At 44.9% G+C, this 16,406-nt stretch overlaps 1 protein-coding gene and 1 long non-coding RNA gene across 2 annotated transcripts; one reads left to right on the top strand and one right to left on the bottom strand.

The window, feature by feature from the left end:
* The first annotated feature begins 2,980 nt into the window (after positions 1 to 2,980).
* Positions 2,981 to 7,594, top strand: LOC111605540. Its single transcript, XR_002751813.2, has 3 exons — positions 2,981 to 3,133; positions 6,334 to 7,259; positions 7,313 to 7,594. It is a non-coding gene; the product is annotated as an uncharacterized LOC111605540 (long non-coding RNA).
* Positions 7,595 to 15,628: 8,034 nt separating this feature from the next.
* On the bottom strand, positions 15,629 to 16,406 carry LOC111605534 (E3 ubiquitin-protein ligase TRIM21). The gene has a single exon (XM_023324097.2). The coding sequence runs from the start codon at positions 16,205 to 16,207 to the stop codon at positions 15,743 to 15,745; it is 465 nt and encodes a 154-aa protein (XP_023179865.1). The 5' UTR covers positions 16,208 to 16,406; the 3' UTR covers positions 15,629 to 15,742.

Genomic DNA, 16,406 nt, shown 5'->3' with positions numbered 1-16,406 from the left:
CGATATCATGTTTGGCCGCTATTGAACGGAAATGGCCCAGCCTATTCCACCACCCCCCACAAACCGACAGACACACAGGCAGACAGACGGACGGACTCTACACAATTTTTGTGGTAGCGCATTCAATGTCGATTTCGTTTTGCCCCCGAGGCGCTGATACGCAGCCACAGATAGAAGAGTGGGGTTGGGTCAGTTGGCTGGGTCGTTGCCAATGCCACGCATACAGGGTGCGGCCAGGTCTATGACGCCCACCTCGTTGGCCCGCCGGTCAATCAGTTAAGGTCGGGGTCGGCCTGCCTCAATGTGGCCGGCTATATGCTTTAAATAAATCATTAGCGAATTTGCAGCAGCCCAAAACAGTTGCCATCCCGATCGATAACTGAATTCTGTGTTCGCTAATTTCAAAGTGAATTGCAGTTTATATTTTTGGTGTTTTTTTGTAATTAATTTAGTTTTACATAACGTTTGATCTTAAAGTTCCCTTTCGCTGTTTGCAAGCAAGTTCGTTGCCTAAGTCTTTTGATGTGCGTGTGTGCCAACTGCAGCAGCAACAACAACAACTGCAAGTGCTTGGCGACATGTTGCTGGCGTGTAATTAGCATGCTAACTGACTGCCAGCTTGGCAAACTTTTTTTTTTGGTCAGCTTGCAGCAAAATATGGCGCACCTGCAGCTGCTGCTGTTTCCGCCAGCGCCGACATCTCAAATGATCTCATAAAATGCTACTTAACACGTTGCTGTTGTTGCTGGTCGGCACCCAAGTCGCATGTTAAACTCAGCCGTAATGATAACTCTTTGGCTCGTGTGTGCGCGACCGACTGACTGATCGTGTGAACGTCTGGCTGGCGATTTTTATTGACTTTTCATTGATTGCTGCCGAGCAGCACAAATTAAAAATTACCAAAATAAAAAAAAAAACGGAAAAAACCGCACACTTCTTTTCAACATCGCCGTCTTTTTGGCACATGCGTAATTAAAGCGCTGTAAAAAACTCGTGAATTGTGTTAACCAGTTGAAATGTTTTCATGCGATTTTTTGTCAATTTTTTCGCCGCTTTTATATGCCCAATACGAGCTGTTGTAATGCATTTCAATGCACATATTTGATTGTGCGGTTTTTCTTATTCAATTTTGTTTTTGCCCAAAATTTAATGGACTCTTTCTGTGGACATGCAAATATATGGTTTCCTGCCTGCTGGCAGCCACAGTCATAGCCGCAGTTACAGCCACAGCCAGAGCCAGCCATATCAACAGCAAGAGCAACAACTTCGTCAGTAAATGCTTCAGCCCATAAATAGGCAATTTTCGCTTGGCCGTTTAACGCCAACACCAAAATTGGGCTGGTCTGCAGCGAGTCGAATCGATTATCGTGCACTTAACACCAGTCAGCTCTTTAACCTGTGCTCTGGATTGGCTCGAGTAGGGGGCAGTGTTACCCTTAAAGGTTTTTCTGTAACAATTTTGAAAATATTTTCAATCAAAAACTAGGCGGTAACTGCAGCATGTAGCAAGCGTTGATTGCCCGGCACTGCAATGTTGCACTCGAACATGATTGAAAAAAAAAAAAACAGAAACCTCGACCAGAGCCGCAATCAAGGCCAGTGCTGGCATCATTATCAGTTTCAGTTGCAGTTGGTTCGGCTTCGGCTTTGGCATCGGCATCGGCATCGGCATCGGCGTCGGCATCGGCATCGGCATGGCTTCGTGCTGATTATCAGCATGTGCACTGGCTGGCCGACAACGACAACGACAACGTCGCCGCATGTGCTTTTGCCCTCGATCCATAGATCAAGATCATAAATAGCAATAAGCCAAGCCAGACAATGTCTGCTAACTGTTTCAGGCAATCAATCAATCCATCTAGCTGCGATGCTGCGCGCCGACTGCAGCTGCTGCTCAGTTGACGCCGACAGCATTTTGCGAGCCGCGCGCTGTCCATTTGGAAAGTTCATTCAGTTGCGCTTCAGTTTTTCCTCTATTTTTATTTATTTTCATTTTGTTTTTCTTCTTTTTTATTTTTTCAAAAACCAAGTCTGCTGCAGCATTATAAAACGTGATCGATTGATTTGTGCGATTGCGAGGGTAGCAGCGGGGCAAAAGTAGTGTTGGCTGTGGCCACAGCTATAGCTGAAGCTGGAGCGCCGGTTGCAAGTTCAACGAGCCGATTGACTGACTGACTGCTGACTAGATAATTGTAGCGTTCTGCCGCTGACGCTACTTTTTGCGCTGAACAGCTGGAGCAGCGAACGGGCAGCAGGCCGTGCTGCCACATAGTTGAGGCATGCAGCACATTCCACTTGGCTTGGCCAGCAACATCGCCATCGTCTTCTTGCTTGCCATCTCCTTCTCCGGCTTCCTGCTCGGCAGCGTCTGCTCTCTCGCTGAAAGCGGGCAATCTGTCAGGCTGACAGTTGGCCCAGTCACAGAATTCTGCCGGCCGCTGTCGGCATTGCATTTGATGATTGATGATTGTTGAAACGCGAACAAAATTATGATTAAATAAGTAATTGTAGTTAAACAAAACGGCAATAGCGATGGTGACGACGTTGTCGACGAGCACGATTGAGCCAAAATGGCCAGCAAAAAATGCTAAACAGCTAACTGCATGCAGCGACTGTGATAGCTGAAAAGCAGTTGGATCAGTTGCACTTGCAATTGCTGATGGAGATGAAGATGAATTTGATGATGGAGTTGGTGATGGAGACAACACTGACGTTGCTTTGAATGATCTTGACTCTTGCAGCCGCCATTCAATTAGCCAGTCAGGCCAAGATATCGGATAGAAACTAAGTGGTCGAGGCCTAGGTCAATGCGGCTTGGGTGGTCTGCGGCGCTTCTAAAGGTCAAATGTACTTATAAAGTAGATCAAACATTAAAACAGAAACACGTACTCATACACAGGTACACGCATACATGATTACTATAGTACAATATATTCAACAAATGAAATAAGTTAGCGTTCATAATAAATTCAAACGCTCGGCAATTAAATCGTAAATTTTTACAACTACAAATTTACAGTTATTAAAAACATAATTTGTTGTTGCTGCCTGCTATTATTAATTACTACAACAGTTTGGTGTCACGCTTAAAAACAACGGGCCACGTTGGCGGCTTTTGCTGCATTTGTGTTAAGTAAGTAGTCGAAGCGAACGAAAGACTTAGGCTACGAACTTGAGTTCAATCAACATTTTCAATTTAAAAGCATTCGCTGCTGGTTGGCTGTTGCTCCGCAAGTCATTTGTGCACTGGCACGTTTTTGTTATGTGTGCCTTAACACTTGCGAGGGCCACTCATAAAGTTTCACAACTTTCATAATGCGACTCTAGAATCAATAGAGCAATACAAATTAAGAAAGAATAATGATCGCTTGTTCGTAATGTTTTTTCTTCAGCTATTCATTGTTCGCCTGTCTGAGTGGCGAATCGTGGAGCACGTGTTGCCCCCGCTAAACTTCATTGCTAATCGCCCATATTTACCAATGTCGTTTGTTCGCTTGCTTAGCTTTTCGCGATGTTTATCGCCAAATGTGTTGAATGCTTGGCGGGTGCACGGCCGATGCAAGAAAATAAATAAAAAGAAAAAAAACAAAAAAATTAATTAGAACAAAATACAAAACGCTCAAATATTTACAACAATGGGCGTGCCCGTTTGGCGGATTTTGTGTATTTGTTTTGGCAAACAATTGGCAACAATTTGTGGCAACAACTGCCAGTCAGAGTCTTGCAGTCAAAGTCACAATGCTCAGACAGGCATGACGATGTGGCAGCCGTGGCGTTATCGCGATTTATGTTCCTATGAATTATTTGTTAAATTGGCTGCCCGCACATGTGTGCCTATTGACGAAAGGTTTGCTGCCCAATCAATAGTCAAACGCTAACAGCTGGGATGCTGATCTGAGCTGGTTGGCCAACCGGTTAGTAGCGAAAACTTCCAACTAATTAGGCGTGGTGGCTTTTAATCAAAACGATTAAAATGCTTTCCGACAATATTTTTCCACGCCTAATCAAAGACTTTATGCCATTTTTTGCATTGCGCTCATGACAGCTGCAATAACTGCCAGAGTCGAACCTGAAGCTCAGGCTGAGGCTGCTGTTGCTGTAGCTGAGCTGAAGTCGCGGCACGGGCGTGGCGTTGCCATATCAAATTGTGCTACAATTTATTAAAAACGAAATATGTGCGAGCCGGGTGAGCCGGGTGAACTGGGCGACGGTACACACGAACGATAACAAGTTGTCGAACCAGATGTCAAAGCGATTTGCAAATATTTGACAAGCGCAAAACACCGACACCGAAAACCATAAACCGAATACCGAAAACCAAGCAGCGGCAGGGCAGCAACTTGCCAGCATAAACGATCATTACCAGTTACTGGATGTGGCAGCAAAATACAAGTAGTTGTGACACACATAATGATACACAACAAGGATGAGTACATATTTGACTTGATTTTGTTATAAAAAACAAGAGTGCTCTAGTGGGGTGTACGCGACTGGCAGATACTCTGATTACACAGAATTGCTATAGAGATAGATAACTGTGGCTTAGAAACACTGTGGTATTTGATAGAATTTTATAAATGATAATGAAATGGGTTGAATTATCGAAGAAAAATGAATGATTAACGAATATTAAAATAACAGGTCTTCAGATGTTGACGCCTACGACATTCATGTATTTACACGAACGCACAGATGGACATACGGAGAGACTCCACTCTTGCCGTTGCTTAAGAGTTTATATAGTTCAAAGTATGTTCTGCCTGTTTCACCAATTTACAGAAAATCATAGCCTGAACTTCCGTTTTCAATTTAAAGCCAACAAATCTACACAATTGCTTTCTGGGATTGTTTACAACGTAGCAATGATCGTATGTACAATATTGCCCGATTGCTTGAATTGTTTTTGCAACAATTTGTATTGGCTGTAGCGTCTTATCGGGCACATACATTGTTAATGCATTTTGGCCCGACTATCAGTGGCAATCTTTTATGAGGCCTCGTCGCAGCGGCGTCAACATAATAATAACATAAAAGTTTATTTTATTTTTATTTTCAATTTAATTTTATTGAAAATCATCAAAAAAAAATATCATGGTAAAAATCAAGGCGCGTGGCGAGAGCTGAGGGAATCTTGTTTTTTTTTTGCCAAGCTTGCAAGGGAAAACCAAATTTAATACAACACGCGGCGACGTCGGCGCACGCATTAAAACCGCAGCAGAGCCGGCTTTCCCCCATCCCCTTTTGCTCCGCTGCTCGATAACCTTCGCGGCCGTTGCCACCGGCTGCTGGGGCAGGCCACTTTTCGGCCATTGTCAGCTTCGAAAAATCTGATAAGTCGCATTATAAGAACATAAAAACACCCAAACCAAAAAACGTAAACGAAACATATACGACGAGGGAGAGAAAATAATTCCAGCCTGTCCTGCCGGCTCTGTCCGGCTTTGCGCGGCTCCAGAGTCCAGAGCAGAGCAGCAGCAACAACAAGGCCGTAACCAAAAATATGCGGCATGCATGTTGTTGTTTTTGCTTGTAGCTTTTGTTGTTGCTGCCGATGTTGCGGTCGCCAAAGCAAAGCAAAGCAGAAAAGCGAGGCGAAAATATTTGGGGCCATGCCACGAAATGAAGTTGCAACAAGATACTGTACTTTACTTAAGGGCAAGTAGATGCACAACTGATACACGGACATGGAACTTCATTTCGCCTTTATGGGTATTTCTTCAGCTGTGCGCATCGTTCGCGTTTAATTTCTTGTGCAAACTTCGGGCCGCTTGATGGGGCGTGTTAAGCCAGCGCTTGCTGCGTTGCATGTAGCAACGGCAACTGCCCTCATTAAGTTTGACAAGGATGCCAAGAGGATATGGCGAACATGGACCATTGTTTCTGCTGCCTCATTGCCGCTGTAAATCTGCATTACGTGCGCATCATTTTGAGGTGTTCAATTAAAGTTCGATTCAGCCAGGGCCATGGCCGCAGCCAGAGCACACTTAATGCTCACCGGCTTTTTAATTACACTCGAAGCGCATCCAAAACAAACTCCTTCCATATATCAGGCCTCAGACGTTAAACTAGCCCCACACAAATCAATGCTGGAAGTGCCAAATGGCAACCAAACCAGACAAGCCACAAAGCAATATTCAATTAAAAATACACACAGAAACTCTTTTTCTTTTGGATGAGGAGGCTGGAGAGGAGATTATCAATTGCGCACTGTAGTAAATTTCAACAATTATTTTTTGGGGTTTTTTCTATTATTTTTTTTTTGAATTATTAACTTAATTTTTGAACGCCAGCTGTTTATGTGGCTTATTCACTTGACTGTTTATTTATTTTTAGCCAACTTCATATGGTGAAACTGTAAAACGCCTTCGGCCTTACCGGCTTTACTCCACCACTACCGCCAACTCCATCTTCATCTCAAGCTCTGATTGATGCCGTCCATAACAGCGACAACAACAACAACAATAATAACCCATTTGGCTTGATTTATTTTTAGCTTATTTATTTGTTATTTGCTTTGATGAAGCGACCAAACGGCGATGGCAGATGATGAAGCATGTTGAAGTGCATTTGAAAATCGTTTAAATTTCTTGGCTAAGACCCAAACATTTTGAATGTTAATCAATTAAGTCGATTTGTTTGGCCCGTGTTCGGTATTTAGGCCTAATAAGCAGCTATGCGGAACTGCAAGCTTGCCCAAATTTTTTCGCTAGTAGACTAATTACTTTGGCACTCAGTCAACAGAGCGCACTTACTTCATTGAGCCACTCGGCTTGCTTTCATCTCGCTGGCATCCAATGCCAGCCAAATCCAGTCAACTGCCAAACTCATGGATGTGGATGTGGATGTGGATATGGATGTGGCAGTCGCTGTGGGTCACCGACAAAAGCCACCCGGTCAACCTACTTTGGCAGCACGCCACTGAGCCACTAGCCAAGCTGCGCCACTGAGCCAGGCCACGGCCACAAAAGGTGATGATGAGGTTGATTACTTGGACTTGCATTGGCGACTTTCCTTCTAATTTGAGCTGTACAAATAATCAAAATTTTTGGCGCGCGCTTTGTAGCATTTAATTTGGTTTCCAGCACGTTTCGGCTTTAATTGAAACCGATTTTCGGACTCCATTTGTGGCCACGGAGTGAGTGCGAGTGCACTTTACTGGGTGTCAAATTGGGCGCACGTTTTTGGACCAACTTTCACCCGATCCGAAGGCGTTGGCTAGGGCAGCAGTTGCTGCCCATTTGATTGGCTCATTTCCCAGGGTTAGCCAATAAATATAATTTAGGGTTGAGCAATGATCATTTTTTTATTTCAGATTACAGCAACAAATTCCCTAAATGCGGTGTTCTTTCCCCTATATCGCGATCTGAATGGCTTAAATATATACATATGAATTTGTTAAAAAATCTAACCGAACCCGAACCCGAATCCGAACCCGAAAAACCGGCGTTAAATCATCTAAAAGTTGCACACGCGCCAACATCAATACCGAGGCTGTCAGCACTTGACCCAATGCCCAGACAATAGCTTTAATTTCGAGCTGTCCAATTGTTTTTTGCTTTTTTTTTTTTGTTTTCAGCTTGAACCGCGTTGCGGGTGTGGCGCATCTTTTTCTCCTATTTCGGAGTTTTTGTTTTGTGTTTTGGTCTGTGCTCATGATTATTTTTGTGTTTTGTTTTGATCTTTGCGCGTTGGAAAACAATGAAACCTTATAAGCAAATTGTCTGTCAGCACCAGCACCGCGATCAAGCTTCGAGCCTCGGCCCGTTGATGGCCTGGTCAAAATGTTTGATGCCCTTACAAATGGCGCTCTCTGATTTCATTTTCGTTTTCGTTTTCGTTTTGGCTGCAGCAGCAGCGTGGGTCACCTTTCTGGGCGGCTTGACCTGGCTTAAATGAAAAACCATATTTCTCTGATGCTGGCTGGCCCCAGTTTTTGACGTGCGATCGATTGCGCCTGTCCGGGTGCTGCAGCACCGCAAATTTGTTGCTTGCTTGGGCGTCTCTGGCCTGGCCTGGCCTGGCGTGGCCTGGCCGGGCTTGACCTGATTTCATTTTGAGGTTGGGCAGCAAAAGTCATGCACTTGCCAAGTCCAAAAACGAAATCCAAATCTAAGTCCGAATGCGAACTAACGTTCGACTCGGATGTCTATGGATATTGCCATTGGAAATTGCCTTCTAATTAAGTGCATTTCGTTTAATTAATTTAAACTAACTGTAAATTGGGCGCGGTGGCGTCGTCCGACGTCCGTAGTCCGAAATAGCCATTCGCCAGGCCCAACAGCAGCGGCAGCAGCAGCCGCAGCAGCAGCCAGCGAAGCAACAAGCTCGTTAAGACGACCAAATCGAGGGCCAAAGACGACGACCAAGTTTATTAGTTCGTGCCTTCATTTCGTAATTACTTCAATTGATTTTGCGCTGCTGATGGCAGCGGCTCTGGCAGCCGCAGCAGCGCCAAGGGAGAAGCAGCCAACGGGATCTAACAAACGAATTGAACGGAACTAAATCGAACTCAACTGAACTCAACTCAACTCAACTGAAACCTCATTGCGACTCTTTTGCGCGCTTCGTTGCCTTTGATTGTAAATCAGTTTACTTTGCCATTTAGAAGCATTTGTGTTGTTGTTGTTGTTGTTGTTGTTGTTGTGATTGGTGGTGGTGGTGGTGGTGGTAACCGTGCTGCTGGTGGTGTTGCTATAGCTGCAGCCAGTTGCCAGTCGGCAATTGCTGTTAGTCTGCTGTACCTTACCTTACCTTGCCTTGCCTTGCCATGCTCAAAAGGTGAAATCACGATTTTCAAGTGCATCGCCATCGATATACAATGAGAACAAGCCAGGAACTGCCTGGCCATTGCAAATTGTAACTCTAACTGTACAACAGGTTCAAAGTATCTCTTAACAGGTACGCCTGACAATGCGCCAGCCCCAAAAAGGAGCACAGAGTATCGGCCGAGCAGGTACTAGCATTTCGTAGTTGGCTTTAATTATCGCCAAGGCATTTCAACGATTTCCACCCAACTAAGCAAATAAATTTAAAATACTTGTGGCCAACAGAAAAGTTAATTAGTTTTTTTTTTTTTGGGCCACAGCATTCGAGAAATCACTCAATTAGATCGAGCGAAAGGCTGCAGCAATAACTTGCTGGTATTAAGAGCAGCATACTAAAACATAAAATCCATTTGCCCTGACGTGCATATTAAAAGTCGTAAAGAGAAACAATGGCCAGAAACTGACCATAAACATGGACGGCGTGTGAGGTCAGCGAGTCGCATACGGCGACTCACGTGATAATCATGTGAAAATACTTTGATTTAATAAAGTAGCCAACATTGGCAGCCCTGCCAGCCAACTATAACAATAATTTTGCAGCGTTAATCGCATCTAAACGTTGGGGCTGCGAGGCTAAGGCGCAGCTGCGAACCAAATGGGACCTCATGCACGGGTCAGAAGGCAGCCGGCAGAGTTCGCCGGCATCAACACCTCGACTAAAGGAGAAGTCGTACCATCGCTGGCTACGCTGCTGACCCATGGCTGGCTAATTGACAGTATCGTGACTAAAATCAATTTGTTGTGTGCGGCCAATGCAACAAATTTCACGTTGTTGCAGTTGATGCGGCTGCCGATGATGCTGCTGAGGCTGCTGCTGCGACTGCTGCTGCCTCTATGAATGATTTACGATGCGTCGTAGCTGCTATGACCCCAAAGTTCGACGTTGTTGAAACATCAAAAAGCTAACATCATCGCAACCTCAGTCACAGTCGAAGTCCCGTTCCCGTTCCCGTTCCCGGTGCCCGTTGCCCGTTGCAGTTGCGGCCCGCTTTGCCCGATTATGTGTTTGCCAGTGACGCCTGCTCATAATCAGCAGCACATAAACAACATTGCTGACCACCGCATTGATCAGCCGCCGTTGATCTTCCGAAGATGGTCGAAGATCGCCAGCGATTTTCACTATGGCCTATACAGACGTTGCCCCAGACGAACATAATCAGCAGTGGGTGTCCAGCAGTGAATGGGCACGGGCATGGCTCTTTAGCTATTTCGATGCAATAGCTACAGCAACAGCCCAGGCCGCATCGGCACGATCATCAGCTGATGAACATGATCATTACGTTTGTTTATTGGCGAAAATTTAGAAATTTATTGCTCATTTGTTATTATGACTGAAAAGTCAAAGCAGTTCTCACACTTTGGACTTTGACAGGTAAATAGCCCTAAGAGTGTCATGCCCTCCCCCAACTGTCTGCCCCTCTCTCTGTCTCTCTTTGTCTATCTGCTGTCCGCCTTCAACGTTCGTATGTTAAATGTGCATTAAGCCCGACATTATCGGCAATCAGCGGGCGACTGTCTGCACAACATTATGGCAAATTAGTGAGCTCTTCGAGAGTAAAACTTTTGGATGCGTTGATTCGTTGAAGAGTTGATTACTCCTCATTTTTGTATCGGTGCAACCGCTGGAGGTTGTGTCCGAATTAGAATAACTGAGAGATAATCAAAATATTGAGTTTGAGTTATATTTATAGACTCAAATAGTATGTACTGACCCAGACTGATTGATGGGTCTGACCTCAATTTCCATTGAAGACAATTTAACTAATGGATCTAATTAAACAACTTAAAATATCAATCAATGTCTTTTAGATATTGTTGTTGATAAGTTCCTCAATTTGTATGTTATGCTAACAGATTGAGCAAGGGGCCTCACTGAGATGTTATATAGATCTAATAGTTCAATTTGTTATTCTGTGCTCTGCCCGAGCCTTGCGATATATGTAACTGCCTGGAAAGGCTCTGAACGTCCAGCTCATACAAATTGCAGTTGGATTTATCGAATGTTTTCTATCAAGGTCTAGAAACGGGTTCAGTACAGCTGTCCCGCTGTACCGCCGTCCGGCTGTCATATCGTGCCGCAGCCACCGTGAATTGACGTGATAAAGTCGCGTAATTAAAATATGAACAGCGTTCATCCATTGGGCCGGCATGGCTGCTGCTCTATTGCCGGCGGCAGAAAAGCTCTGCTCTATTTTAAATAAATGTTTTGTGGCAAGCAAAAAGTTATTCGTATTAGCTCAAGGATAGAAACCGGCAGCGGCTGCAACACGATGCGCGACTCTCACGGATGCAACTGCAACGACTGCGCTGCTGCTGTCGACCATCAGTATCTGAGCTGGTGTGGAGCCAACACATGGTTGTGCCCCGCTCCTTGCGCTCAAACTGCCAGCCAGAGCTGCGGGAGCTAATAAATTTTTCGTCGACTGTTTGCCGTTTGCCTGCCGCTATTGATCGTTAAGTAAATTGTCTGCAATTATGCCAAAAGGGAAAATAATAGAAATTATAACGAAAATGCTGTTGACTTTGTGCGCCGAATGGTTGAAATTGTGGGAAGGTGCCGCCACAAACGTCGCAGCATCCTCCTCACCTCCAGCATCCACCCACCCAGCACACTTGAGTGCGCCACACAGCAGAACTCAGTTTGGCTTGGCTCAGTTCAGTTGCCATTTGTGCAAAAGTGACGTGACGCGTTTTCCTGTTTGCCTTTATTGCCGATCGTTTGTTTTGAGCTGCAAATGCTGGTGCTCATAATTTTCCTTTTAGGTGGCAAATTGCTGGCAGTTGCCTGCAGTCCATGTGGGTCAAAAAGCACACGAATCTCTGCTTTAACATCTTGACATTCATATTTATAACTCGTGCAAATGCATTTAATTGTTTGTTGTTGTTGTTGTTGTTGATGATAAGTGAAACTTACAATGCCTTCAACGATAACAGCAACAACAACTGGACACATTGGCGGCCCACATAAACTATTGCTGCAGCCAAATGTCGGGCTAGTTGGCCAGGTTGACTAACAAATCTACTACTGAATGGCTGACTGACTGACAGCTGACTGGACAACTATGCAGTAGCTGAAGCTTTTGGGTTTGACTGGGTTGAGGCGACTATCGACATGTTACATCCGTGCCGACTCTCAACGTTCAATTAACATGGCCAGCTACGAAATCAATTAAGAAATTGCCATGCGATGCTAATAATAACCAGGCCACGCCCCAAAGTCATCGACGGCCTTTCAGAACCCCGAGGCTGTCACTCAACATGAGATTTGAGTAGCTAGACGGTGGCTGTACACTGTGTCTATGGATTTGCATTTATGCGAGGGCTGCTCAATCGACTGTTAACGGAACAAGAGTGGAGCAGTCAAGAGTAGCTAAGCTTGAACAGAGCTATGAAGTGAAGTAATGTTAATTGTTTTCATGATAATAACAAAATTAAGCTGAAAAGTAATTTTCTGCCCTCAGTATATTTTCAATTCAATATATTTTCATAATTTTTATATTTGATTCAATTCCATGTTCAACAAGTTTACAAGTCACCCGCTGCAACAGCATTGCATGTTGTTAGGTCCAATTGACAGAGTGACCAACTGACTGGGGCAATGTTTATCCTGCGAACATTTGATTGATGCATGTTACTCACACACAGACAAAATGCTTAATTGGCGCATATTCATGACAAGCCCGTTGCCAGCAAAGTGAATAAAAAATGCAGATTACATAAACGCTGAAAACGTTGACAAATGTTTAGGCAGGACTTTGATCCTGTTTTCACACATTGTGCAACACGCCAAGTTGGACAGTGGCACAGTGTCTGTGTGTGAATATGTGTGGCAGTGTTTTGCCCCGCCCGCGCATTGTCACTCGTTCAATTGGAATTGGAAATCGCAATCGTCGTCAGCAACGTGTAAAAATATTTGTGTAACTGACTTCGATTTTTGGGTTTTTTTTGAGATTTTTTTGAAGTTTGTTTCTGTTTCTGATTGCTGCAGTTGATGCATTTCAAATGAGTTGATTTATGGCAACATTTCGGCTGGCTTTTGAATGACTGACTGACTGACTGACTTTGCTAACTGGCTAACCGACTGGCTAGCAGGCTGCCTGGCTGCCTGGCTGCCTGGCTGCCTGTCGCAGCGCATGAATGAAGGCTTGTTGATGTTGTGACAGCTTCAAAAACTGGCCAACTTCCATCGAAATACATGTTAAACTGCTTTAATTACTCAGCTAGCAATGTACAACTGTGCACATATACATATGTACTTATGTGCAAGCATATTTCGGTTTACATTTTGGGGCCACAGATTTATGAGAATTTCGGCCGCGCCCAAAATGCAGTTGCTGTTGCTGTGACTGTGGCTGTGGCTGTGGCAGTTCGACTGCTGAGCCTGCCCTTAGCCAAAAGGAAAGTTGTTGGACATGCGACTACTTATCTTATCTGACCTGTAGATAGTTTTGTTTGGTAAAAAGCAACAACAGTTGACTCCCACGCGACAGAGCAACAGCTCAGCGACACGAATTCAATCCAAATGGCACACATACTGTCCCCTGCCCGGTGGGTGCCGGCTCCTCTCGCATCGTCTGTGTGTAGCGACTTTGATAAATTCCGCAGAAACACACGAGCAATTTGAATAATGAAGCGGGGGCTTCGGCCGCAGCATCGTCAAGCCTGGCGAACTAGTCGATGCCCGTGCGGCTGTTGGGGGCATCAATCTGTCAACGCCGTCGCCGTTTGTTGCATGCGCGTGCGCACAGTTTGAGTTCGATGGGTTTTCTGCCACTGGCGGCTTTGGCAAAGGCAAACTCTGCAACAGCAACAGCTGCAAAAGCAACAGCAACAACAAAGAGCAACAGTTAAATCGCGTGCCGCATGGCTGGCGCAGCTTTGTCGCCGGCGTGGGTCGTCTATCAATTAAACAAAGCGGCTGCTGCAATATCAAATGCAAGGCCGGCATGACGGCCACCCAAAACGTTGCTCTAGTTGCCAGTTGCCAGTTGCCAGTTGCCTTTTGCGGCATCAACAATAACAACAACAACAACAGCAACTACAACGGCAGGCAGCGTCGTCGCTTCCGCTCTAAGCAGCTAACCAGTTTTAGTCTGCCGTTGCTCTGCCCCGTCTCCCTAGCTGCGCCAACTTCAGCCTCTTCCTCGTGCAGGATTTGCCGACATGGCGCATTATTTAACGACACAATTCGTGCAACTCCCACGCATGCAAACTGAAAGCGAAAAATGCGCACAGAGTGGCTGTTGTTGCTGTTGCTTAACTGATGCCCCAGCGACCGAAATTGGCGCAAAAATGTCACCAGGTTGCACTCCCTGGATATGCATCGATCATCGCCAGCAAAATGTCAAATTTGCGGCGCGTTTATCGACCCACCAAAGCGGCTTTAATGTCAGTTTAGCAATTTGACAAATGACTTGCGATACAAACAACAAGCCTGCCACTAAATGTTGAAAGCTGCGTTCCATACCGAACGATGAGAACTGAACATGCCTTGATATTTATATATATATAAGCAATAGCTAGCTACCTGTATGCCTAGCCATCGATTGGGGTTATCGGTTGAGCCTAATCGGCGATAAAAATGTTTGCTTACATGTAAAATCAGATGTTGACGATGCCACTGCCACTGGCAGCGCAAATCGAAGTCATCGCCAGACATTCATAAATGCATATTTGCAACAAGAAAATGCTCAAAAGTAATTTGGGCATATCGCATTTCAGCGGCAGCAGCAACTGCCACAAATTACACGCAGTTCGGCGACAACAGGCATTAATTATTGGTTAACTAAACGCAATATCAAAGCACGCTGGCAAGCGTTATCAATAAAACTGTTCGGCGACCACGCCCTCGCACGCACTTGGTAGCGGCAGTTGGACGGGGGATGGGGACAGCTGCCGCCTGCGCAGGATGGATGACAAATTGCGCAAATCCATGAGATAGTTTCGCCTCGACTTCGGCGGGGCAGTCGCACGATTGCATTGCCAATTGCATAATGTGCAGCTTAGATTTGTATCTTTTGCATGCGGCAACGAGCGGGCCATGTTGTTGACTCAAAACGCTGTCAAAATGGCAAAGCAAAAATGATTCGTGGCGATAAAGACTGGCAACGTAGCAATGGAGACCAACAAACAAATGAACACTCCAGCTGGCCCAGAGAGCTGGGCTAGGCTAGGCCTGCTGCCCGCTGGTCAGCCATGAACATTTAATAAACAATTTTGCACCATTTCGAAGTCAGGCGACTCTGCTCATGCTCATGCTGCTGTTGCTGCTGCTGCTGTTGTTAATTGCCATCATTAGCTGTTCATCTGCAGCCGAGGCTTATCAATTATCTGGACCAGCCTGGCCAGATCGTTGCAATTAGCCAGACTAAGCGTCTAATTAAGTTGCCCCAGCAGTTAGCAGTCTCCGCACATACGACTTTTCTGATCGATGGCGTGTTATTGGCCAACAATTTGGTTGCACCACTTGCAGATGCAAATGCTTAAAAGACACGTTCCTATCTGAGCATACAATAACTGCAATATGTAGCTCTAATTGCCTTAACTTCAAGATTATATTCTATGGAAATCTATGATTTATAGCTTAGTGCAGCGGGGTTACAAATTCGATTAGCTTTATCTTCAACGCACAGATAATGTATGTGATTATCAATTAGATCTCAATCTCATCACTTAGTTGTATTTTTTTCGCATGCGAACTTATCTCTCAGCAAAATTCTTCACATATTTTTTACATATACGCAAAATGCTTGACATTTATATTTGGATAATTATTGTATTTATTATCTTACCACGTTTTATTTTAGCGCTATATTGCAGGTGTTTAGGGTATTTATATGGCACAAACAAACACAAAAATAAAAGAAACATTCACATAAAAATAAAATTGACAGAGAGAGAAACACATGCTGTAGAGATTAGATTCCAACCATGCCCCGAATAATCCAAGCGTCCGCTGTCTCTGGTGCAGCACTTTGGCGTTGATCCTCGCGCAGTACCTCGTCATACAAATTAGCAAATAGACGAATTTCCTGCTCTGTGAGTGTCAGCACCAAAGTGTCGTTCAGCATATCAATATCGATATCGAAGAGGTGCACAAAGTCAGCGCTCCGCAAATCTGCATGTTGATGGGCTGGTTCCGGTGCCGGCATGGCTGCTGGGACAACATGCGTATCTGGATCTGTGGTGCTGTCATTGGATGCTTCAGCTGGTTCTCGAGTGCTCACCTGAAACACGCGACGGCACAGCGGGCACCGAAAATCGCCTCTCACCTGCAAATAGCGTACTAAACAATCCGTGCAAAATGAATGGCTGCACGGCAAGCGACAAGGCCGCTGTTGCTCATCTAAACAAAATATGCATGGATTAGGGTTAGTCTTCATGATAACGGACCATCAAGGAAATGCACAAAAACTTATTCAACGACACTTGCTTACAAATCTGAAATCGCTTTAAAGGACACCGTCGCTAGTTAAACTACGCACAAAACGCTTGAAGTCGCCTCAATATACAAAAAGCTGCCAAAAGCGACAGAGCAACCGCTGCCTACTCGATGAAATTATAATTTCAATCATTGTTAAC

This window comes from Drosophila hydei, unplaced genomic scaffold, assembly GCF_003285905.1.
Source record: "Drosophila hydei strain 15085-1641.00,03,60 unplaced genomic scaffold, DhydRS2 tig00000290-arrow-arrow-pilon, whole genome shotgun sequence".
Classification (NCBI taxonomy): Eukaryota; Metazoa; Arthropoda; class Insecta; order Diptera; family Drosophilidae; genus Drosophila; species Drosophila hydei.
The sequence above is the reverse complement of the archived record's forward strand: the minus strand, read 5'-3'. Positions and strand labels throughout refer to the sequence as shown.

What these genes read in the sequence shown, in the direction of transcription:
- LOC111605534 (XM_023324097.2), bottom strand. Translation starts at nt 16,207, where the DNA reads ATGAAGACTAACCCTAATCCATGCATATTTTGTTTAGATGAGCAACAG.